This window comes from Phocoena sinus, chromosome 1 (assembly GCF_008692025.1).
Source record: "Phocoena sinus isolate mPhoSin1 chromosome 1, mPhoSin1.pri, whole genome shotgun sequence".
Lineage (NCBI taxonomy): Eukaryota > Metazoa > Chordata > Mammalia > Artiodactyla > Phocoenidae > Phocoena > Phocoena sinus.
In genome coordinates this window covers 167618295-167643587 of record NC_045763.1, presented here as the reverse complement: position 1 = coordinate 167643587, position 25293 = coordinate 167618295, and the positions used below count along the sequence as shown (strand labels likewise).

General features: G+C 37.8%; 1 protein-coding gene across 1 annotated transcript in view; it reads right to left on the bottom strand.

The window, feature by feature from the left end:
• The window catches only part of EPRS1 (glutamyl-prolyl-tRNA synthetase 1), a 69233-nt gene extending 45053 nt beyond the window's left edge, over window positions 1-24180 (bottom strand). Inside the window, exons 1-12 of the mRNA XM_032631515.1 lie at window positions 23914-24180; window positions 20091-20175; window positions 17035-17134; window positions 16016-16172; window positions 14425-14564; window positions 13056-13150; window positions 9396-9522; window positions 8505-8697; window positions 6496-6667; window positions 4853-5086; window positions 3688-3772; window positions 3215-3274 (exon numbers count right to left, since the gene is read on the bottom strand). Of these exons, the coding sequence (XP_032487406.1) occupies window positions 3215-3274; window positions 3688-3772; window positions 4853-5086; window positions 6496-6667; window positions 8505-8697; window positions 9396-9522; window positions 13056-13150; window positions 14425-14564; window positions 16016-16172; window positions 17035-17134; window positions 20091-20175; window positions 23914-23959 (1494 nt within the window). The 5' untranslated portion in view covers window positions 23960-24180. The remainder of the gene's footprint in view (window positions 1-3214; window positions 3275-3687; window positions 3773-4852; window positions 5087-6495; window positions 6668-8504; window positions 8698-9395; window positions 9523-13055; window positions 13151-14424; window positions 14565-16015; window positions 16173-17034; window positions 17135-20090; window positions 20176-23913) is intronic.
• Between the last annotated feature and the right edge of the window lie 1113 nt (window positions 24181-25293).

Sequence of the window (25293 nt, the reverse complement as noted above, 5' to 3'; positions counted from 1 at the left end):
TTTCAGCTTCTACTGGGTTAGAATGATCACAGATTTAATTTGTGACTACTCAGTTTAGTATTTAAGCCAGTAAGATACAATTTCTTCTTTTAAAGAAGCTAAAACTAGACAATCCAACCTGAGAAACTTACTTCAGTTCACTGCAGCTCAGTTTCCTCAACTGACAAAGAGAGCAGAAGACTGTTTCCCACACTTGACTAATTACAATGATCCCTTAGGGCACTGGCTGGCACAGAGTTTCATGCCACTTAACCCTGAACGACAACGATTCTAATCGTCTGAAGTAAAGTCTGGAATTTTTTTTTTTTTTTTTTTTTTTTTTGTGGTACGCGGGCCTCTCACTGCTGTGGCCTTTCCCGTTGTGGAGCACAGGCTCCGGACGCGCAGGCTCAGCGGCCATGGCTCACGGGCCCAGCCGCTCCGCGGCATGGGGGATCTTCCCGGACCAGGGCACGAACCTGTGTCCCCTGCATCAGCAAGCGGACTCCCAACCACTGCACCACCAGGGAAGCCCTGGAAATCTATTTTTAAACAAGCATTCCATTGGATGGTTAGGATCAGACAAGTTTGGGAAATCTTGGATTAACAGATTTTAAAGTCTTCTTCAGTTCTAAAATTGTACAATTCTCAAAATCTCTGGATCAGTGGTTTTAAATTACTCCAAAAGGTCCAGAGACTCTTCTTCTGAAGCTGAGGGTTCTGCTGTGAGACAAGGGTATTAAGAAAATGTATGATATTAAATGTCAAGTCCCCAGAGTTTTCCCCAGTCAGTTCCAAAGCCCTGGCAGTCAGACCTTCACACTTCTGGCAACTTGACTGAAAGAAACTCCTCTGGAAAAACTGCCTAGGTCCAAGAGATGAGATGTAAGGTTACTGACGTCGAGGCTTTTCAGTTAACCGGCCAGCCAGACCATCCTACAGTGAGACACAGCTGACAAGCCCAATCTTTTTCTCAGGGCTTCCAATCCCTCTCTCAGTCCCCTGTGTTAAAGATGAGCAGATAACCAAGGCTCACCAGATGTCTGAGAAATGCCTTTAATATCAAAGAAAAAACAAAATAAACAACCTGGAGGAAAGACATAAGAAAAAATACCATTGATTATATTATAACCATGAAATAGGAACAGGAAGTTATTCTGAAAATTCAAAGCACAAACGAGAAATCTTGGAAATATGACAGCATAAATGAAAAACTCAACAGAAGTTGAGAAGATAGGGCTGAGTACATCTACCAGAAAGTAGAGCCAAAAGATGAGATGGAAAATAAGAGAGAAAACAAAATTAGAGCAACAGTCCAGGAAATCCAACATGTGCTCAAGAAACGTTCCACAGAGGAGAAAGACAACATAGTTGAGAAAAAAACAAAGAAACAGAAGGAACTTAGGAACATTTCCCAGAACTGACGGAATGAGTTTCCAGTCTGGAAGCCACATGTTCTTCCAATGGATATGAATGAAAACAGACCCACCCCAAGGCACATCACTGTGAAATTTCAAAGTGAAGAAGCTGTTCATATAAAAGTCTCAAAAATCTTCATCCCATGCTCCCCTTCTCAGGGAGCCACCAGAGGATATAGTACAGCAAAGCAAAAAGGCAATAAAAAGAGAAGGAAGATCCAAGAACCAGATGATCCATCACAGAAGAAAAGCAAAGGGAATTCTCAGGATGATGAGGAAGAGTGACCTGGGAGCACAGCTGGGCTTCAGAAGTTAACAGGTCTCTCATCTAGATCAGATGTGAGCAGCACGAAGGCCCCGGCAGAGACGTCTCTAACGTGAAACTGAAATACCTGAGGCATGTGAACATTTTGGCAGGAAATTTAGATAACTTGCGCAGAGTCTGAGATGGAATTAGAAAATTAAACAAACGAGGGAAACAAAAACGTAACAATTAGCCACAAGAAAGCCAACGAGTTATGAGAAAAAATAGGAGACCTAAATCCTCATCTTCCATTGTGAAAAGTAAACTGATGATGCCTAAAGCAAACAAACAAAGAATCAAGAAGAAGCAAAACACACATCCCATTTAGAGATATGGGCAATAAATACCAAAAAAAATTATCTGGAAGAGCTGAAAGTGATTTATCTAGCAAGAGAAAATGGAAGGAAAGAAGACAGGGGAATATGCTGTTCATTTAACAGACCCTATAGAATTATCGGCCTGTAGTGAAATGTATTTCTTATATTTGAACTAAATGTACATGGATTATTAATGAAAAGTATTCCAATGTTAACTCTGCCTATAAGTTTTGAATGTATTTATTAGTAACTGCAGCAACAGAGCGAACCAATTAATAATTCCATTATGTATCCAAAAACTGACTAAACACAAAAGACAAAATAAATTCAAGACACATGCGAGACAAGCAACTATTTTTTGAGGCAAGGCATCAGCACAATCAAGCAGCAATACAAAGAAAAAGAATTTACAGAACACAATCACAGAAACCATAGTTTAAAACATGGCACTTCAATGATTTGCCTTATTATAGTGTCTAAGCATCTGCTTCCAATTAACAATGTCAATATGCAGTATTCCTCATTTGACTTTTATGTAAGACACAGCTTTTTTTTTTAAGCTAGATTCAATAAGACACAGGGATTATAATTAACGAACCTTCAATACAATTCAATGAAATCTGTAACTTTAAAACTCTATGTCCTCTCAGTAAACAAGGGAACAGGAGAATGGAGTTAGCCAAATCTTCCCTTTGCCACTAAGAAAACTAGAGGACATGTTTTTTTAAACTAGGAATAATGCATTTCAGTGGGTCTGTATAAGCAAGTCTCATATAAATGTGATTGTGCTTCAAAGCTGTATAACATCTCAGGTTATAACATGTAAGATGCTAAAAGCTATGTGCTAAGTAAGGCAAATAAAAGCATTAAGTAATACCTTCTTACAGAGAGCTCGCAGCTTGAAAGCAGAAAAATGAAATGCAAAGTGTTCAAAAAAGATTTAAGGAAAAAACTGTTACCATTCCCCATAACTCCAAGTTTGTTTTAATCATTGTTCTTGTTTGGTATCATTTATAGGCTTAATGCACTTTATATGTTTAAAAAAGTAAAACATTCCATTTTCCTGAAAACTCTGCAAAACTGTAATATTCTTCACAAAATTTTCCCTGCCATGAGCACACTAATGAATTCTACACGTAATCTATTACTTAGGAGTTAGGCATGAAAAAAAGAGGACCAGGAGTCAAAACATGTACCTTTTTGTTAAATGCCCAAATTTTGTCCCATTCCATGTTCACAACTGAACGTGAAGAACCCTAGAAAAACAATAATAGAACAGCTTAAAGGGCAAGAAGTATTAACCAGAATATTTTCTTTAAGTCAAGCATGCCAGAAAATAAACCCAGTCAACACTTACAAGTTTACTTCCACTGGAATATAAAACTTAGTCTGTACACACTAATCTCGTTACCCTGAACAGTTAAGAGTCAACAGTCATAGATTTCACTGTGTGAAAACACCACAGCTGCCTTTGTCCAACCCTAGCATAGTTTAGGACATTCTCAATTTTCCACTATCACAACAGTGTTTTTTTCAAAAACATTCTGCCCTTGCATTATAAGCAACAAGCAAAGAACAGAAAGAACAACAGGAGTAATAAAGACTAAAAGGATATTATTAGATACTTAAAAATCCAAACAGAGGAGCTGGAAAAGAAACTATAACTCACCTGAGCAGCAATAAACTGTTTCAGTCCTTCAACTGTCATCCCTCTTCTCAACACACCGCGAACCGTAGGAAATCGTGGGTCATCCCTGGGAAATACGGCAAAGTTTTAAGAACCAAGGAGACATATTTAACATGTAGATGCAGAGAGTACAATATACCTTATTGCATAACATTATATTCCGTTTGTTAAATATTTCGACTAAGAGCTGGTTATAATAATTAGGCAGATCATAATACCATTGAGCCCAAGTTCATGGAAGAAGAAAGCTGCTTACTAGTCAAAAATTACTCAGTAAAATAAAGGCACTACTGGAAACAGTAAAAGTACATTTGAAAAGAGACACAAAGGTGACATTTTCAAATACAGAAAACATATGCATTACAACATTTTTATTTGCTTTTTATTTAACAAACATACAAGATCCCTATTCTACATATGACGATGAGACACAGATAAGAGATGGTTAGCCTCTCATTCATGTACAAATACACTTTATAAAGCCTTTTGGGTTGTAAAAAATATACATGTTGGTTATTAATATTCTGCAGAGATCTGCAAACTTCAGTAAGTTTGCAATAACACCCTTCGTATGCGGCCCAAGGTAAACTTCCCCTTTATCAAATTCAGCTCCACAGTAAAACAGTCTAAAATCACATATTATTCAATATATATTTAATATGTGTCACTATTACATGATACTAATAAAAACTAAACTTGTTAATTCATGTAAAAAAACAAATTCTTAGGCTTATAAGTATGGTAACCCAACTGAACAGGTTTCATTTACATGGATACATGCCTCTAAGATGACTTTAATTTTTATACTCATCGTTCTCATGGAAATCCCATATAGGTTATTAACGTGCTACAGAGATTTTCAAACTATAGGTTATAAATGTGCTACGGAGATTTTCCAACTTTTTCTAGTCCCAAACATGGACTCCATCTTTGTGCCCAAACATGGGCACTCCATGTTTGCTGCATTAAAGCAAAAGACAGCAGTACCTGAGAACCTGGATAAAATAAAGACAAGGACCAGAAACCCTACAGCCCTATCCATTTCAACCCCTCCCATTCATCCTCCCCACCCCTCAAAGCAGTTTAAAAATTAGTGATATACCATGTCCTGACTTCCTCTCAAAATTCTAGGTAACAGCAAACATACCATCCGTCTACTAGACCTTCATTGACAAACCATGTGAGCTTTCTTTTGGATAGCACTGTGTTGTTGAGATTTAGCCGACTATATTCCCAAATGTACGGTTTTCTTAGGCCTAAAGCTTCAATAATCCAGTAAAACTGTTCATCTCTGTCATGGTATTCTGTTGTTCTCAGGGCATGTGTAACACCTTCAATGCTGTCAACTATGGGGCAGGCAAAATCATACGTCGGATAAACACTAGGAAAAAAAGTGAATATGTTGAAAATCAATGAAGGATTTTACCCTTTTCACCTCAGATTAGGCATTATAAGCAGCTGTACTAATTTAAAACATAATTCTTTATAAGGTAAGAATTTCTTAAAAACCAACAGGTGTTATGACTCATAATACTCAAAGTACATCAAAACATTTTTTTTAATCAGACTTTAAGGACAATGAATCAGTTACCCACTCAATACTCAAACACAAAAGCAAATATGCAACTTAACAGACAACTGGATACTGGTGCAGTGAATTCTATAATCATATTCCTGTAATGGCCAATGTATACCATGGTAAGAAGCAATAATAATTTCAAGGGAATTTAGCTTTTCAATATCTTAAATAATCCCACACTCAAGTAAATCTCTAGGTTTAATACTTTCATAAGTAAATGCATTCAAGAACAGAATGTTTCCTCCTCTCTCAAGTAAAAGAGAAGAAAATTATTAGGTTGATTAAAATTCCATTTAAGATGGAATAGTCTTAAAAACAATTTCTGTCTAAAATAATGTACGCAACGCATCCACAGTCTCCATTTGAATTTTTTAAAATGTATTACTGCATTACGCCTTCTAATTTTTAAGATACAACTTCATTAAGATGCTACTGCACTATGCTTTGCAATTATCTGATACTGAAAATGTGTATCCAAACTCACTTTTCCAAGTGTATTCAAAGTATCTGTTTAGTAAACAAGGAGCAATTGCCCTGTTAAAAATTAAGGACATATATATACACACATGAAGTGTTTGTCCAGATACAGACACACATACCTGTACCCACAAGTGTAAAGAAAGTTATATTAGCTACTCAGGAAATCATTTACATTCACCAATCTCTTCAGAAGTTACAATTCAGCATTTGTATGTAGTAGGCCTCTTCAAAGTATAAGAAAATATATTCTATGGTTACTTTATAAATTAATGGCCAGGTGGGGGAGATTTAAAGAAAAAAATCTATTAACCTGAAAACCACACAGAAAACTAACCAAAATTAGAAAAAAACACGATACTTTCTTGTTCATATTTCTTTAAATCTTCTATCATGTTTACGAATAAACTTATGTCTAGCAGAATCAAAGTTTATAATAGGAAAAGAAGTATCTTCATCTAAAGAAACACACCACAGTATACCTGATCAATACATAAAATGCAACTTTAGGCAGACTCAAGGACTTTTATAGATGGAAATGATCTTAGACATAACCTAGTATAACGTTAATTGATAGGTAAGTAACGAGAGGCTACATGCTTTACCGAAGGCCACAAATGAACAAAGATCCAGATCTCTTGACTATTCTGCAGCTACTCCCTACTCCATGTTCACAGAAGCATCAAAGCAAAAGCACAGTAAGCTACCGAGCATAATGAGTGAAATACACCTACTTGTATTTATTTCCAGTTCTTGGGTGTGGCTGAATTTTGCAGCGATAAAGCGTTGGGTCCCTCATGCACCCATTGTTACTACTCATGTCAATTTTTGCTCGCAAACAGCAGGACTGACCAAACTGGCTTCCTTTTTTCATTTCTTCCCACATTTGTAGATTCTTCTCAACAGCTATAAAATGATAGTTATACTATAGTTTATCTAATGTATTACTCATCTGGTTGAATTCAAATTATTTTAACAGCCTTATAATTTGACAGAAATTTTCACATTCTGATTTTATAAGCACACTGCACTAGTTTAAAAGTACCGTAATAGTTCCAATATTTGATACCAAGAGTAAATGCAGTTTTTTTAATGAAGAAATTCCACAAAACACTTAGGAAACGTACTCTCTCCCTGTTTTAGAAGTCAATACATTCCACTGATGTAGCACTGATGAAGGGTAAGAGATGATGTCTAAGGCCTGAAGGCTTCTCTCAGCCAGTGTTTTCCATGTTCCCATCATGGCACAACTGGCCGATCAGTCGCCCCCTCCAATTTAACACTGGGTGTTGGAAGCAGAAGCGTTCTGTTCCTTTGCCACCTCACACCCATGGGACAGACCGGTTTGACCCGGCCCAGGCATCGGTACTGCAGCACATGCCCATCTAAAGAACACATCTCTGGCTGAGAGCCTGAGCCCCTCGGCTCCCCAAAAGCACCTTCAGTCATTCCAGCAGAAAGCAGGATACTCTTGGATCCCCAAAAATGAGAGATGATAGAAAAAGTGATACAAGTTTATCCCAGGGAAAAAACTCTATATCCCCACTGACTACGGTCCTACCTATGTCAGGTAGGTACCTGCCCCATATGAATAAGAAAGAACTGTTAAACAATGATTCTCTGTGGAATCTACTGAAGATACCACGGACACTTTACCTGTTCTCAAAGAATCAGGTTAGGTCTAAAAGTCCAGTTGTTAACTATCTGAAAATGTAGAGAAACATTTAAAAGGGGGTAAAAAAAAAAAAAAAGACTTCCATAACACTTTGAATTTACTACACTTCCCAAATGTGACACTCAAGATTTATCTTAAGTATAGGGCTTCCCTGGTGGAGCAGTGGTTAAGAATCTGCCTGCCAATGCAGGGGACACGGGTTCGATCCCTGGTCCAGGAAGATCCCACATGCCGCGGAGCAACTCAGCCTGTGTGCCACAGCTACTGAGCCTGCGCTCTAGAGCTCACGAGCCACAACTACTGAAGCCGCATGCCTAGAGCCCATGCTCCGCAACAAGAGAAGCCACCACAATGTGAAGCACGTGAACCACAACGAAGAGTAGCCCCCACTCGCCACAACTAGAGAAATCCCGTGTGCAGCAACGAAGACCCAACACAGACAAAAATAAATTAATTAATTTTAAAAAAAGGTATATATATATATATATATATATATATATATATACTAAAAAAAGACTGGATAATAAAATTTTAAAAACTTTAAAAAAAAACATTTAAGTATAGTAGTGTGGAAGTTCTGGAACATAATTACAGAATAAAAACAGCCAGATTCAGAAGCTCAGGAACAAGTAATAACAAATATGCTTTTTTGTTAAGTGATATTTCAGACATAGGGTAGCATCAAGCTTACATATTATATTCACATTTACTCACATGCTGATAGGAAGATGTGGGTATGGCTAACATTATCATCAAACATTCTAATTAGAAAGGCTAAGTATTTAAGAGAGAACTACAAAAAGCTACAGAAGGAATTACATGGAGTGAATGCAGTGCAAAAGACTACAGGTAACAAGTGAGATGCTGAGGGCACACACATGCTAACAAAGTAATAACAACGTAAAGATGATAGAGAAAGAGAAAAGATTTCTAAGGGATGAATTAACATATGAAAGATATTTCCAAACATGTTTCAAACCATCATCTTTCACAGAAATCATTTTCTACTGAAGAAGCAGAATACAAGAAGAATATCGATTAAAATATAAAACACGAAATGTGCCTTACGGTTTCTTCTATGTTTGGATTCTATCCTCTGCTCACGTTCTGCTTTCATCTGCTCAGCAGGAGTGTCATCCACATAAGCCTTCCCTTCCTGAATCAGCTTCTCTGCGTATTTCATTATAGTTTCAAAATGATCCGAGGTGTAAGTAAATTGATCTGGTTTGATATGCAACATTGCGACATCTTCCAAGATAACCTGCAGTAAGAATCCAAAATAACCATCAGTGTATCCTTCGCATTTTCTTGTGTATTTTCAATCCTTGACACTGCATTTGGGCAAATGTAATAATACACCATCTGTCTTACAGAGCCTGGAAATGGCTGTGGAAGCTGTATGATATTAGATCAGAAAAGAAAAAAAAAAAACAAACAAAAGAGAGAGATATTCATTACACTAGCCTCCAAATTTCCAGCTGAGAAAGCTGATCTCATGGTGCTTTCCATTTATTCTGGAAAAGCTGATTATTATTGGTCATGCTGACAATCATTTGCCCTCTCTTTGAATATATTACAGTGCTTCTAAACAGATGATATAAGAGGCTAGGAAACCTTCACATTTTCCAACACCTACTTAGTGTTCGTTTCATTCATAAAATTATATGACAAAAAGGAAACCTGCCTCTAGTGACCAATTCATTTAAGAAAGTGATACTTGCAGGAAAATGTAACACTTAAGTAAATTCTACAACAGTTGAGGAGGAAGAAAATAAACTGACGTTTTTTGGTATGGGAGCTCAACAATTCTTGGCTTAGGTCTCAGGCAAAGAATACATAGATGAGCAAAAGAAGCAGCTATGAGAACAAACTTAAATTTTCATACCATGAAGGTACCAGGTCACCCTCTAATTTTAATCAACTTTACTGACAAAGGGTCATCACTACACCTTTAATTACCTTCTCAAAATCTTCCTTTTCTTTTTCAGGATTTGTGTCATCAAATCTCATGATCAGTTTCCCTTTAAAGTTAACCTGGTAGTGCTGGTTCAGAAGAGCAGCTTTCGCATGCCCAATGTGTAAGTAACTAAAACAAAAACATTTTACAAAGAAACTCATTAACATGTTTTAACTAAATACTTAAACTTAACCTTTTTGAGAAGATGAGAACTAAACAGAAATCCTTCTAGCTGGTATTCCAGTCTTGTTTTATTTGCTAACAAGAAGTACTGTAATAGAAAATCTGCCCCTGAGGAAGAAAAAGACTACAACATTTATAAAATAGTCATAAGAAACAATTTCATATGTAACCTCTCACAAAGGAATTAAGTTATTGACAAACATTACAACCTTAAGGCTAATCTCTATTTTCCTTTTTTTTTTTTTTTTTACTGAGGAATGAAAGGTAATTTAGTTAGAGGAAAACTGCTTCCAAAACTGTTTGCAATGCTACACAATAGTGGATCTTTACTAAGACCAGATGCTACTGAGAACTGGCAGCCCGTCCATTGCAAACAAGACAGAAGCACCTCTGAGGATGCCACTGTGACTGTGACAATTAAATAAAAGAGCACATGAGAATTAGAAAGCCACAAGAAAGCACTTTACTTCTCTAGGCTTTAGTTTTCTCAGAAGCCAAAATGAAAAGATTTTAACTAAATGATCTTGAAGGTCTCATCCAGTACCAATATTCCACAGATCACAACCTATGGGCAGCTGACCATTACACAGAATAAAATAAATCAGAGGCACTGTTAATATTATTACATATCAACATCCTCCTCTATCAATGAAGTGGGTGAAAAGCAATATCCTAAACCACTATTGTTGAAAATACACTTTTCATCAATAACAGCAGCCACAGTTGCACTGCTCTACAGTCACCTGGTTTCATGCACACCTCTGATCTCAGTTGATATCAAGAGCTCCGGGAGGGAAAAGTACAATGATATGTCTTTATATCATTTCTAAAATCAGTCTATTTCTTTAGATAGTCACACAGCATTCTAGGTCAATGATTCAATTTTAAGGAGTTTATATGCATAGGTTAATGCAGACAAGTACAATGCAATGCATTGAGGGTTACTCAAAACTTTCTGCATAAAATAAAGCACCATAAGTAGCATCCCAGATGAGATCCTGGAAGAGAAAAAGGACATTAGGGAAGAACTAATGAAATCTAAAAAAGTATGGAGTTTAGGTAATAACTATATATCAATATTGGTTCATTAATTGTGACAAAGGTACCATAGTAATGTAAGATGTTAGTTAACATTAGGGAAAACTGGGTACAGGTAGAAGGTAACTTTTGGGGTTTCTTTTTTTTCCTGCAATATTCCTATAAATCTAAAACTACTCTAAAATTTAAGGTTTATTAAAAGTAAAACAAAGGACTGTGAGTTCTGAAAACGAAACAGAAATACTTTGTGCAGTTTTCACTGAAAGTGCTACACCCAATAACACGTTAAGAAGAGAAAAAAGAAGACTAATAATCACTGACTACCTACTAATTGACAGTTAATGTGCTTTACATACAGGAATTACCCTTAAGAGGTGTGATGAAATCAAACTATTACACTTAAAGATACTATCTCTGAATCTAAAATAATGTGTGCAATTCTAACAATTCTAAACCTCAAAAAGCTAACAGGACTATAAAACATTCACAAGGTAAGTAAAATAATTGGCTCAAGAGACAACTACGTCAGGAGAGCTAAAGAAAACTATGTTCCATGCTGCACTAGTTAGTACTGATGCTATATTGGGCTTTTCCCACACAAAACAGACATAGGCACATAATTTTCAGTCATATGGATTCTAGAGCCAGACAGCGTAGGTTTGCATTTGGCAAGTTGCTAAAACGTTGTATGAATCAGTTTCTGAAACCATTTGGAAAACGAGATAATAACAGTGCCTTCTTCACAGGGCTAACAGGATTAAACAAGTTACTACATGTAAAGTGCTTGGTAAGTACCTGCACATAACAGATGCTAATCTATGTGTTAGCTATGAATATGAATAAAAGGCAAAATTCAAGCCTTCTGGCCTTCATGAAAGACACAGGAAAAAAAAATGATTAAAAAACCAATTAAAGAAGACTTGTTTTGCAGTATAAGGAGATATGATCAAAATTATGAATGTTTTTAAACCTGAACACTGACTTATATTCCAAATTCCAAAACTGTATTCAACTGTTGGACTGAAATGACATAACTCACAACAAATAAACATATTTTATACAGTAAATAATAAATATGAGGAGCTCACTATTCCAAGAAGTGAGAGTGACAGAAAATATAAAAAGATTCAAAAGGGACAAATGTTCAAATGGCATAGCTATAAACAGCCATGGCTAAAAAACTAGCTTTTATCAAACCATTAAAGTCACTACCCAACGGAACAACCATGACCTCTCACACCAAGAACACAAGAGCAGAATATTGGGTGGTAGGGACCCAGGATATCTGAGGGAATTAAACTATGTAAAGTAAGTATTATTTATGACTGACTCCACTTAGCTATCAATCAATCATTTAATGATTCAGTCTGTGTATTTCCCAGAACCGTTATTTCCCTTTCATCTCCTTCTACCTGTCCTTTATTTCACCACCTAAATCGGCAAACTTAGAAAAGCAGAGAGAAAATGTGGAATTCTAACACTGGCTTGCTGTTAATGGCACTTATAAAATAGCTTGTGAAGAACTATATTAAGAACGGCTAAAATAAAATAGTTTCCTTATCTGCCACTTCCTACTGTCTACATACTCCATTTATCACAGATGGGTAAGAATTTGGCTATAGAATACAAAATCTGAAATTAAACAAAATTTGGGGGAAAAAACCATCTCATGTGTAAAATATGACACAATACTTTCCCAATGGCTAAGTTCCTAAGGCTAACTGCTTTAACAAAAGGCATTTTATTATATTAGCATCACCGGAAGGGTTCTTTTACAAAGTTCGTCCAGCATGAGTCACAGAGACTGACATGTGCAAAGGCAGAGACTGCCCTCAGCCTTGGGGAATGCTGGGCAAGGACCCAGGCAGACCCATGCCGGTGGCTCCAGCCACAGCAGTCCTTTTCCCTAACAAGCTAGTCATATATTATTATTTTCTATGGCTGCCAAAAGTGAAAAGGGTTTTGAAACCTACTAATAGTGGAAACTAATGAATAGGAAGGGGCTTTTCAGGACTCCACTTACTTTATTTGGGAAAAAAAATAACTTAAAATACGTCTACCATAACTTCTTCGGCTAACTGAAAGGATTGCTCAGGGTACAAATACAAACCCTTATTAAAAGATACCCCCAAAATCTCAAAATGTTAATAAAACTTAAGCCTTTCTATTAATGGATGTTTTTCTATTTACAATTAAAATTCTGCCTGGAATAAAATTAAAATGTTATTTTTCCTATTGCTTTAATAAGCGAAAACTACAAACTTTTTATAAATTAACTATCAATAATTTTAAAACTATTAAGATGTTTAGAATTTTAACTCCCACAATTAAAATCTTACTTATTTCCTTCTATATATTAACCTATTGATTTTTAAAGTATTTGATAACTGTCTTAAAGCTTTTCCACTAAATGTATCCAATTATAAGGTATATTTTCTTACCCACTAGCCTCTGGAGGAAATCTGACGGTAACCTTTCCCATCTCAGCACCTGGAAGCTCAACAAATTTCCCAACATCTTGCTTTTTCTCAGGTACCTGAAAAGCAGAACAACAACAACAAAAATAGTTACATGGTTAAATGTTTAAAGAATAAATTCATTCAACAAATACTTACTCAGTACCCACTATGCACCAAGCTTGGTTATGAGAAAAAACTGGCTAGAATATTGTCCCTGCACTTGAAGATTCAAAATCAGTTGAAGTTAACCAACAGCATTTAGGGTCGTCAGGAAAATGCTTAAAAGGAGGCAAGAACCAAGCTGCACCTTGAAAAATAAATGCAAATATATCAGATGGAGAGTATACAAGGGCAGTTATTCTAAGAAAAGGAATAACAGCACAGGTAAGACTGAAAGTCAGGGAAAAGCAGTGCAATGTTAGGAGTACATGTTGAGTGGGTAGGCAAGATGCTGATAGTCGATTAAGCCCAAAACATGAAGGCCTTTATAAGGTTGACTTTTATGTTTCTGGCAGTGGGGAATCCTCAGGGGTATGGAATTACTTATCTGTATTTTCTAAAACTATACCCAGTACACTGCAAAGTCTCAACGAGAAAAAAGAAGAGACCAAAAAACAAAAGGAAGTTCAGTGATGAGATTATGGTCTTAAAACAAACTGGGGGTAATGAGGCCTCAATAAAAATCAACAGCAGTGGAGATAGAAGACAAATCTATAGATACAAGTAATAATAATGGAACTTGTTGACCAGTTAGAGGTGGAAAGTGGTGAATACTTTCTCAGAACAACTGAGGTGACTGTGGTGTCTTTACCCAAGCAGACAACAGTTTTCAAATTGTACTGCATCGGAGTAAAATTTGTAATATGTAAATATGTAAACATATTCTCTGTAATATGTAAACAGATCAAAGTAAAGCGACTGTAATTGGGGGAAAGGCCTTTTTCTAATGTATTCAATGTCACGTCTTCCTACAGAATCAACAAAAAGGCTCTACAGAACCCCAGGACTCAAAGGTCACAATGGTTCAAAACCCAGAGAATAGAAAATCTGGGAGGAAGAAAAGATGGTATAGTTATAAAATAATTTAAGTTACTTGGACTTTGGATTTCCTAAGGGACGCACAATGGATGATCATAATCATCTAGAAATATAATTATGAAGATTAAGGCTTAACGTAGGCAAGCAGTTAAAGGCAAGCCAAGACTCAACAATGACAAATTCTTCCAAGAAGATCCTTTTTAATCAGGAAAAAAAAAAAAAAAACAACCAAACTATGAACATAATTTTCTTTTCAGATCTAAGATCTCAGGCAGACAAGATGTGAGCATTAAAAAAAATTTTAAAGGCTTACCACTTTAGCTTTGGTTGTTGAAACATTCCACTTGGTGCCTACTGACTGGAAGGCCTGCTGGGCTTCAAGAAAACCAAACCAGCGTTTTACATGAACTGGAGCTTTGTTCTGTTCCAACTGTTCCTGCCATGCAGCATTTCCTATTAGCAAACATAATTTTAAAACCATTCAACAAAATAAAATAAAAACAAATTAATTTTATGCCGCAGAGCAGCTGGGCCCGTGAGCCATGGCCGCTGAGCCTGCGCATCTGGAGCCTGTGCTCCGCAAAGGGAGAGGCCACAACAGTGAGAGGTCCGTGTACCACAAAAAAAATAAAATAAAAACCATTCAACATATCTGCAAATTCAAAAGCAAAGTTCCAGTCGTGGTTAATTTAAGTAAATGAGATGGCTTAAAGCTGTGCTTCTATAATGCAATTTTAAAAATCTGGGTACACATGGAAGTGATTTCTAATACTTCAACATATTTTAAGAATTCACAGAAATTAATTTAAAATATTTTTTCATTTCAGTTCACTAGAGTGAATCCTAAATCCTGCCCTCACCACTGCCACACACCCACTAGAAGGCCAATGCTACATTTCATAATTGAGGAAAAGCTTTAAGTGGATCCACTAGAGAACAAAATAAAAATCAAGATCAAGAAGTAGCTCTTTTCTTCAGGTGTAATATCAAAAATGGTACTGAAGGAAAGTTTATGTAATTCTTTAGCATCACAAAGCTACCTCCATAAGATATTATCTTCCTTTTATGAACATTAACTCAAAAATCAAAAGACCAAAATGTCATAAACCTACAGATGAAAAGTTCTAGCTAGGAAAGTCCTTCATTTTACATTGGTTATTGTTATAACAATTTAATTTAATTTGGAGAAAAGGTTAAGCCACAAAAAAAAGTACAGAGAGGGAGTTTTCTGGTGGCCCAGTGGTTAGGACTCCATGTTTTCATGGCCGAGGGCGCTGGTTCAGCATCCCTGGTCAGGGAACTAAGATCCTGCAAGCCGCGGGGTGTGGCCCAAAAAAAAGGTACAGAGTATATTAAAGAAATTTTTAAAATGCTCACATAACCCAGATTTAAAGAATGATAAAACATTTTGGCATATTTGCTGCAGGGTTTTTTTGTTTTTTAAATAAACTAACAAAATTCAAGCCCCCTTTGTGTCTCTCATCAATCCCATATTCTGACTACTCATAGAAGATGGAAAAGGTGACCTCCCAGAGAAACAACTCCAGCTCACCCCACCCCCCACACACATACTGGACAACCAGAAACAACAGTAACTGGAGTTAAGTAATGGCTGAGACAGGAAAGGTGCTGACATAAATGGGATGAGGAACAAGGCCAGCTCCAAAGGCAAGAGAGGAGCTGCAGTAGCAAGATGGGGTCAACCTCCAGGGACAGCAGAGGATGGGGAATTCCTTTAACCGGAGAGGAATAAAATAGCCAGGGAGGTCGTTCCTTTGTGAGAAAGTCCTAAGTGACTGCCATGAGGTAGATAGATGCTCATATACGTAGAAATACATGTACCTCTTATCCAGCAAAATATTAAATAATTAAAATAGAAATTCTTCAAGAAGAATTACTGATACCTTTTAGGGTGGCCCAAACACATAAATCTGCTAAGCTCAAGGAGTTTCCAACTAAGTATGTTCTCAGAGATAGGCAATGACTGAGTTCGTTGATTGCAGAAGTAAACAAATCACATGAAGACAATTTTGTAGCACTAAACTCCAACCAGTGATCAATCTGTGAAAAGAAATGCATTCCAGGGTTTAGAGTTAAACAAACAAGCAAACAAACAACCTCAGTTAGAACCATGCCTGTCTCATCTCAATTACAGAATTTACCATTATGTGGATTTAACTGTAATTGCCTGGGATCTAAACTGGCACTTAAACACATATGGTTATTTTTCTCTGTTTTCTTTTTTTTTTTTTTGCAGGGGTGTGAAGAGGCACTTCAGGGAAGAAAAAGGAAAATATGAAAACTGGAAGCAGAAAGGAATAATGAGCCTGACCGAATGCAACAGACAGTACCCAGCCAAACAGATTCATCCACTTGCGGAATTTAGAAGTAAATACCTGGAAACTATTCTTTATATTCTGAATTTTGTAAGATTTAGGAAAGTTAGAGCTGAATACAAACAGGGGAAAAAAAGGCATCTAAAGTGCCGTATTGAAAGTTAATCTACTACTGCTATAGTTAATAAGGTATATACTTGAAAAGGAAAATGTGTGTGACCCTGAGCCCTTGTAACTTTTCAAGAACTGCTGCCTCATCTGCCAGGTAAGAAAGCTGCATAAGAGCATAAGATGACCTTTGCAGTCACATCCAGCTATGAAATTCCAGGAATCCAGGAAGAGGAAGTCAGCACTAAATGACCCAACAGCTGGTATGGGTTTGAAAGTGCAAACTTAGGAGCTAAGACTTTTTTTTCTGAAAATAAAAACAGATGAGAATTCCTTAACTTGGTCTCTGATTAACACTCTGTTAATATCCTTAAACAGAGTAATAGTCCATAAGCCAACAATAAAATGAAGTTCGCAAAAGAGCCAAAGCCTAAATCAAAACAAAATAAAACACACCCAAGGAAACGTTCATTCCTTACCTCAGTATGTTCCAACAGGTTACAGCCATACAGCCCAGCTGTAGTTGCAATTCTAGCCAAGTAGCGAAGTATGGAATTTATATCCGTGAATACCACATTTCTAGAATATATAAGTATGAGATAAAATATTACTGTGGCTCTAGCAAATCAGTAAGTCATGAGACTTATGAAAAATGTAAAAATAGAAATCTTATAAAAGAGACAAATATATGCCATGTATTTTCTAGTATAGTAAAAAAAATAGATCCAATTTGTTCTTTACTCTGTTCTATCAAATTCTAATTTGTTTTGAGATGTTCAGCTAAATCCAATAATTCACTTCAGAGTAGACTATCTATATGATGTTTTATCTTTCTAACTATTGGTTTCTACGTGTCTATTCAGCGGTGAAAGTATGAAAATTGGGATATCGAGAATAAAGTGATTTAAAATAAATCAAGGCAATGAAGCCAAGGATATACCGTCATAAAGAAGCTGGTTTTATCAACTTACAGGTAAACATGGTAGATCAAACCTCATCAAAACTGATCCTATAAGGAAAAAGAGACTAAGGAGAAGAGACAATAGCAGTAAAATTTCAGAAGCTAGAAAGCAGATGGAGTTAATAGGCCTGAAAAAACTGAATCTTAACTGGACAGTGGACAAAGCTGAAAACCAACCCAATTTAAATTTTAGAATCCTCTAAAGACTTACGCATCAATGAAACCAGGTATCCTTGGAAGTGAGAGTGAATTGGGACTAAAATAAGGAGGCTTGGTTGAAAGTCTACTTAAAAATCAGTCAGAAAAAAAAAAAAAAATCAGTCAGAAACACAGATAGCTCCAAACCCTATGCTGCAGAGCTTGGCTACTCCCCTTACCCAATCCTGGCAAAAACCGGAGCCTTATTCTCTAAAGACTAAAACAGAGGGTCTCTCAAATGGGGGAAATCTGGCACAGGTGCAAGTTGGTCTATAGAGGTAACAAAGAGAATAAAAGAATACACGTATACTGGATGCTGAGATCCTCAGCTTTCTTCCCACCCTCAGCTCCCAAAATATTCTGGCACCCGCTCTCCTTCACCTTCCGAACAGGAGACTGAAAGTCATCTCTGGATAGATAATCCGATCCACCCAGGAAGAAAAGAACCAAGGATGCTAACACCAGAAGTTCCTTCAAATGAGCAGCTCAGTCTGATTGCCCCAGAGTAAAGCTCAGAACTGACAGGCTCACCTTGGAGTTCAGAACTTGTAAGCAGCTTTACTCTCCCAGTCAAAATCTAAGAAAACCATAAGAAGTTACCAAATATCTGAAGAAAGCCTTTAACTTAAAAGGTAGCAACCAAAACAAACACACAGATGTAAACTGAACAAATCAAGGAATAGAAAACTTTAAAAGTAAGTGAATAAATTTCCTCTGAGCAATGAAAAAATACAGTGCAGGGCTTCCCTAGTGGTGGAGTGGTTGAGAGTCCGCCTGCCAATGCAGGGGACACGGGTTCGTGCCCCTGTCCGGGAAGATCCCACATGCCGCAGAGCGGCTGGGCCCGTGAGCCATGGCCGCTGAGCCTGCACGTCTGGAGCCTGTGCTTCGCAACGGGAGAGGCCACAACAGTGAGAGGCCCGCGTACCGCAAAAAAGAAAAAACAAAACAAAACACAGTGCAATCGTAAAATAAGAACAGGATACTATATCTAGATAATAAATAACAGAAAGCTCAGATACAAAAAAATGTAACAGCAAAAACAAAAACTCAATAGAAAAACAGAATAAAAAAAGTTGAAGAACTCTCCAGAAAGTGAGGAAAAATGAAAAAAAAAAAGGAAAGTGACAGCGACACTTTAAGAAAATAAGAGGACAAATCCTAGCACCCACATAAAGAACAGAAAATGGAAAGTTACCACAGAAAATATTTTCTAATTCCCCAAAAGAGGATTTCTAAGTTTCCACATTAAAGGGAGCAATCAAGCACCCAGAAGAACAGATGAAAAATAGATCCAGACTAAAGCATATTATTGTGAAATTTCTAAATACTGAATCCTAAGGGAAGATGTCTGCAAACTTCCTGCAAGTCACACAGAAAAGATAGGAATCAGAAAGGCTTCAGAAGAGAACAAAGCAAACAACAATAATTCCACGGAAAAGTAAAAATTGTACATGAAGAGCAATCATACATACGTCGTATACGTTGCATACGTTGCCCTTCCCCAATACAAGTCTTTCTGTCAGTTTATTATAGACCATTTAAACCATTTCAGAATTCTGCATCCTGCTTGAGAATACCCTTGAAACCCTCTTTCAATGTGGTCCAAATTCCACCATCTGGCAAAATATTCTTAAAAGGATCTGAAACCATGTTGTGTTTATTCCTTAGTTTCGTTAAACAAGAGAATGTTTCCCTTCCCAGTTCTTTTAAATTCTTTTCAGTAGGTTCCAAAAGAAAGAGATAAGTCCGAGGGCACGCTATCTTCCCTATATCCTGGGATGCAAATAATCCATCTTAATCAAGAACATACAGTATATGCTCATTACAGAAAATTCTGAAAACACAGAGAAGCAAAAAGAAAAAAAAAAACCCACAATTCCAAAACTCAGAAAGAAATATTAAAAGTGCTGTATACTTCTCATTTTTTTCTTTGTAGATATGTAATTTTACATTTATGTCTTGCTTTTTTACTAACATTAGATTATGAACATATCCACCATTAAAAATTCTTCATAAGCCTTTTTTTCACAGATGCCTAATATTCTATGCTGTGGACTTACCAAATTTATTTCCTATTATTACTGATTTTAAAAACGTCCAATTTTCCACCAGAATACATTACAACAGAATTAAAAACCCATATATATAAATCCTTCTGTACATCTCTAGTTTCTTTCTGACAGATTAGATATATGATCAGATAGTGTGCTGACAGATATGTCTCCGGATATAGTTCTTTTAGAATGAGGAAGAAAGTATACTTCTTTTTAGGGACCGTTTACCAGTTAGCAAGTGAAACAAGCATACAACATTTAATCCTAAATATTTTAAAAATGCTGTTCAGTACTGAAAACCAGATATAAAAGCACTTACTCAGATACACGAAGAATATTCTCTTTCCCTTCTTCAACAGAAATGCTGACGTTGTCTTTCACATGTTCTACTGCCAACAAAGCTCCTAAAAATGAGATGAAAAGATTTCTCTTTATAAACAATGTGGTATTTAAAACCTGAATCATAAAGCAATGAGAATGAGTCAACAAACCAGTATTAAGACCTGCAAGGAGTAAACATTTTTCCCTAGAGTCTGTAAACGCAAAGTATGGCCTTCTGGTCTTGGAGAAGTAACAAACCAGAAACCATTCCCTGGCATAATCCAACTGTTTTTGAATATACTCAGTGTCCAGTTAGGGACACTGAAATTAATCTTTCCCTCTCTCAGGAGAAAAGAAGAAATTAGAATAGTTCCTTGTATAAAAGCTATTGTTGATAGTATTAGAGTGATTGCTATGTGGTGGGGACTGTGCTAAATGCCTTACATTCATTATCATTTTCAATCTCTGTAGTAACCTTAAGAGGTAGGCACCTTTATCTCTGTTTTATAGAAGAGAAAACTGAGGCTTGGAGGGGTTAAGTAACTAGCCCGAAGTCCTTGATTAATATGTGGCAGGCAGGATTTGAACGCAGGTCTACGGCAGTCCAGAACTCATATTCTAAAACAGTGATATGTGCCTCTCAACACATCATCAAGTTTACTAAATATTCATTAATCCGTTGTCCTTAATTTATCTAAGATGGACAACTGGTAACCAGATACTGGTTTCTAAATACCATGCTCCACTGGAGACAGGGCTGTGGTAGGGAAGGTACAAGATAAACCTGGAAAATTTCACTGTGCTAGAAAGCAAGAAGTACTCAAAGAATGATAAAAGATATGCCAAAAGGACACAGAGGTCAGCCTGGAGGGGCTCCCACTGGCAAATAGAGCCAATTTAACCACTAAAGTAAATAATCTAAGTTTTAGAGTACCGACACCGAAGAATCCTATACAGCAAATTTTGAAACTGAATTCCTATTACAGGCAACAAGATAGATGAATCTCAAAGAACTATCCTATGTACAAAAGAATAGTTTCATATGATTCAATGTATATGAAGTTCTAGGAAAAGCAGAAAAAAATAGTGACAGAAAGCAGATCAGTGACTATCAAGGGCCAGAGATGGGGGAAGGGGACTGACTGCAAAGAGGCATGAGGGAACTTTCTGAAGTGAGGGAAGTATTTTATTTCATTATTTTGGTGGTTACACACTGTACACATCTGTCAATCAATTTACAACTTAAAACTGGCAAACTTTATTATATGCAACTTGTAACTCAATAAAACTAATTTTAAAAATAAAAATTTTTAACTTTAAAAACAGAAAATGAAAAATAATTCGGAGTATAACCTATTAAGTATATTTTGCTATGAATTTTTTTAAACGAGAAAAAGATCTTCTCAGGAAAAAAAGCCAACTAATACATGTGGAAAAAACGGCAGAACTGAAGGTCACCATCTGGCATCATCTTAATCATAATCAAGTTGGGCAGGAAGCACTAACGGATGCTGAATCCAGTGGGTAAAGGTTTGACGGGGAGTGAAATGTTTACATGGTACCAGAGCATCTCCACACAAAATGCCCGTTAACTGCAAAATGGAAAACTCTGCAGTGGGGAAAGCTGTCAGACACCATCTTAAGTACTCAAGATTAGATCATCAGTAATGGGAAAAATTCAGGTACCAATTATTGGGCTGCAATGAAGAACAACGAATTGTTTCTATGCTATTTCTGCCAAAGATCTGTAGCCTGAATCTAGTCACAAGGGACCATGAAACACCTGATCAGGGGACATTCTTTAAGTAAGCGGCCTGTAATCTCCAGAGAGGTTAAACCTATGAAAGACTAAAAAAACCAGCCCAGGTTGAAAGAAACTGGGGAGACGTAACGAGTAGGTGCAAGGTATGATCCTAGATTTTGATCCTTGCACTACGAAGATGGATGAATTGTATCAATGTGTATTTCCTGATTTTAATGGTCCTGTGAAGTCATATAGAGTTTTCTTACTTAAGAGAGATGTATATTGGAGTATCCTGGGGTGCTGAAGCATCATTACCTGCAGTATGCTCTTCAAAGGCACTGGAGAAAAAATGTTCTTTGTTCTATTCTTATACCTTTTTAAGTGTGAACTTATTTTAACATTAAAAAAAATGGTGAATGCATATAAAATAAGGGAAATTCTCACAATGCAATCTGTTTTTCTGAATGTTTCATCTAATTATATTGATTATTTAAAAACAGAATGTATTTGAATTAAACAATTGGGAACAATTAAATCAAAAACAAAAAAAGGAGGGAGAGAAGCAAATAGAAACATATATTCTATAATTGGGCTATAGTTCACAATGACAACAAATTTCTTTAAGACCCACTTCCAGTATACTGGCAGATGTGATTCTCAGTATTATAATTCACTAAGGAAACAGATCTATCATATTCAGGGTGATTTTCTAAATTACATCAGTAAAAACGACAGCTATTTATTGAGTATCTACAGTGTGTCAGGAACTTGACCTGCAGTCTCATTTGATTCTGGCAAGCAACTGTATGTGGGAGATATTATTCCATGTTTCTCAAACAAGGAAACAGTGGGAGATGCCAAAAAAGGAATTGCCAAGGTTCCACAACTAGTAAGTGGCAGTCGGGATGGACCTGGTCTCCAAGAAGCAAGTGTCATTGCCCTTAACCATGAGGTCACACTGTTTAGTGCTTTCCAACTGCAGAATCAAACCCAGTTCTTTCAGAGTTCAGTGATTTGTGTGAGGTTAGCCCATAATTACTTGAACCAATATGCTAAAAGATCATTTTTTAAAGTATTTTAAATGGCTATTAAATTGTGTTTTTTGTTCCAACAGACACTAAACACCCTGTCATGAGAATGTACTGCGTAATCATCAGCCCTATGTGGGCAACTGTATCTAAAAGTCTAGGCCTCTCAAACATTAGAAAAGTACTTGCATGCATATGTTAAGAAATGCATTAGCAAATATAAGCTCAATAAACTGATTATTTTGTGTAATTTCTGAAAACAATAGAAAAAAACAGCAGAAAGTCTAAGCTATCTATCCACAGTAACCTTGGCCACGTTGAAAATGCAATTCCAAATCGAATTTAAGATGTATCAGGAAGATGACAAGTCAGACCTTTTCTCTGACGTTTACTACCTCCATCGGATGTGTAGTAAACCAACCCCATCAGTCCGCAGTGTACTTGGGTGTTCCAGCAATCACCCTTCAACCTTTAATTAATATAAATGCAACCTCGGTTAAAATTTTAAATGCTTCTACGACCATCTTCCTCGTTCCCTTTGAACCCAATGAAACGTAAAGAAAAGTTAAGTCAAGGGGGTTGAAGATCTTTTCTGAGGACGAAGGAAGGGAGGTAAAGATAAGTGGATTTAGGGGAAAACGCTAAAAGAGGGGGAGCGAAGTAATGGGATTTCAAGTTTTAAAAATGTTATTTCTACGTCCGGTGCTCGGTCTCCAGGAGACATCATTTCTAAAAGGGAGAGGAGAGTAAGCTGGGAGTCATCCCTCTGGGAGAGAAGGTCCGAAGCTGAGCCTCGGGTGGCCCTGCCCCGGCTCACACAGCGCCCACCTCCACGCCCCAGAGAAACGTCTTCAGGAGCAAATCCACCTGCCAGGGACATAGGGCGAGGGGCACAGAGCCTACCCCGTGTACACTTCGGGGGTGAGAGGCAGGCCTAACCTCCCAGACCGTGACCGTCACTGCGCCAAGACTGGGCGCGGCGACTTTCCCCGCCCCGCACCCTCCCGGGCTGATGCAACCCACACAGGTTGGCGGCCCCGGGCCCTTACCCAGCGGAGGGTCTCCCGAATTCACAGTCAGACAGAGCGTCGCCATCTGCACTGCTCCGCCGGTCTATCAGTGCGCCTGCCCTGCCACCCGAAATCACCCCCGACTCGCATAAGGCGAGAAAGTGCAACGAGTGCGCACGCCTGACGCTGCGGAAGCCTTCGCCCCTCCCCCGCGCCGCAGCCAGCGTCTTGGCGCACAGCACAGTGCGTCATCACCGCCCGCCGCAGCCGTCTGGCGGCTGCTCCGGGAACCTTAGACCGTGCCCCGGGCATCTAGGGTCACGAGGGCCAACGTGCAGTTTCAAGCCGCTGAAGGGGGAGAGACGCTGAAACTCACGACATTTTTCGACAGTTCGTAAAGCGAGAAAAGTAAGTGGTAAGACGGTTTCTGCAGTGTGATGGGCGTTCACCGGAAGCCCAAAACAAAACGCACAAACGGGTGGTATACTTGAGGCAGGAGGTAGATGGGCGCCCCGCCCCCAGGGTGATTAATTGGAGTTCGTTTCCTGTGGACAGAAACCCCGAAATACCAATAGCAGGGCAGTCAAGAGAGGAGGCTGGGCCCTGCACAGGTAAAAGATAAGAGACCACCTATTTCTCCTTCTCGAAGTCGAGACCTTCCCGACTAGAGAGCTCCTTGGAGGTCAAAAGGGGAGTGATGCCAAGCTGCCCATAGGCCTCTTCGCTGGAATCCATCTTGGCTGAGAGATGCGTGTGCACATGGGAGGAACGTGAGATAAACCAAACATGGACTCAGAACTAGGAGGATCAAAATGATTGGCCAAAGGGAACCCGGAAGAAATGCCCCTCGTTAGTGATTTAAACTACGCCAAGGGCACGACTCTCAGAGTCCTCCCGTGTATCTATCCACGTGTACTGTACCCTTTTCCTCCTAATAAATATTTGACTTGTTTCACTACTTTCTGTCTTTGTGGGAATTCTTTTCTGCAAAGCCGAACGGCCAGGGTTTTGTCACTGACCACCGGTCTAATTGCTAGGATTTGGCGCTCTGTGACCCAACCTCAATCTCTGGCCGGGAACCGAAACCCTGCTTCAAGCCACAGCAGGCCGAGGCCACCAGAGATCACACTGTTGGGGGGTACTGTATGTAAACACAAAAAAAGTCCTGGAAGCATGTAGACCAACAGCCATGTTTACACTGGGGATGGGGGAGGTTTTTCTCATGTCTCCTCAGTTCTTTCAAAAGAAGAATGTATTTTAAAAAGTGATTTTCCTACTTGAATAATAAAGGGTTTATTTATAAAAGGCAATGCTAAAAGCCATTGCCCCAGTTTGTCTTGGCTCTGTTTGCCTGGGCTGTGCAAGCGTGCCTTTTAGAGGGTTGTCTGCCCTCCTCTTAAACCTTGTGACTTGTGTGCT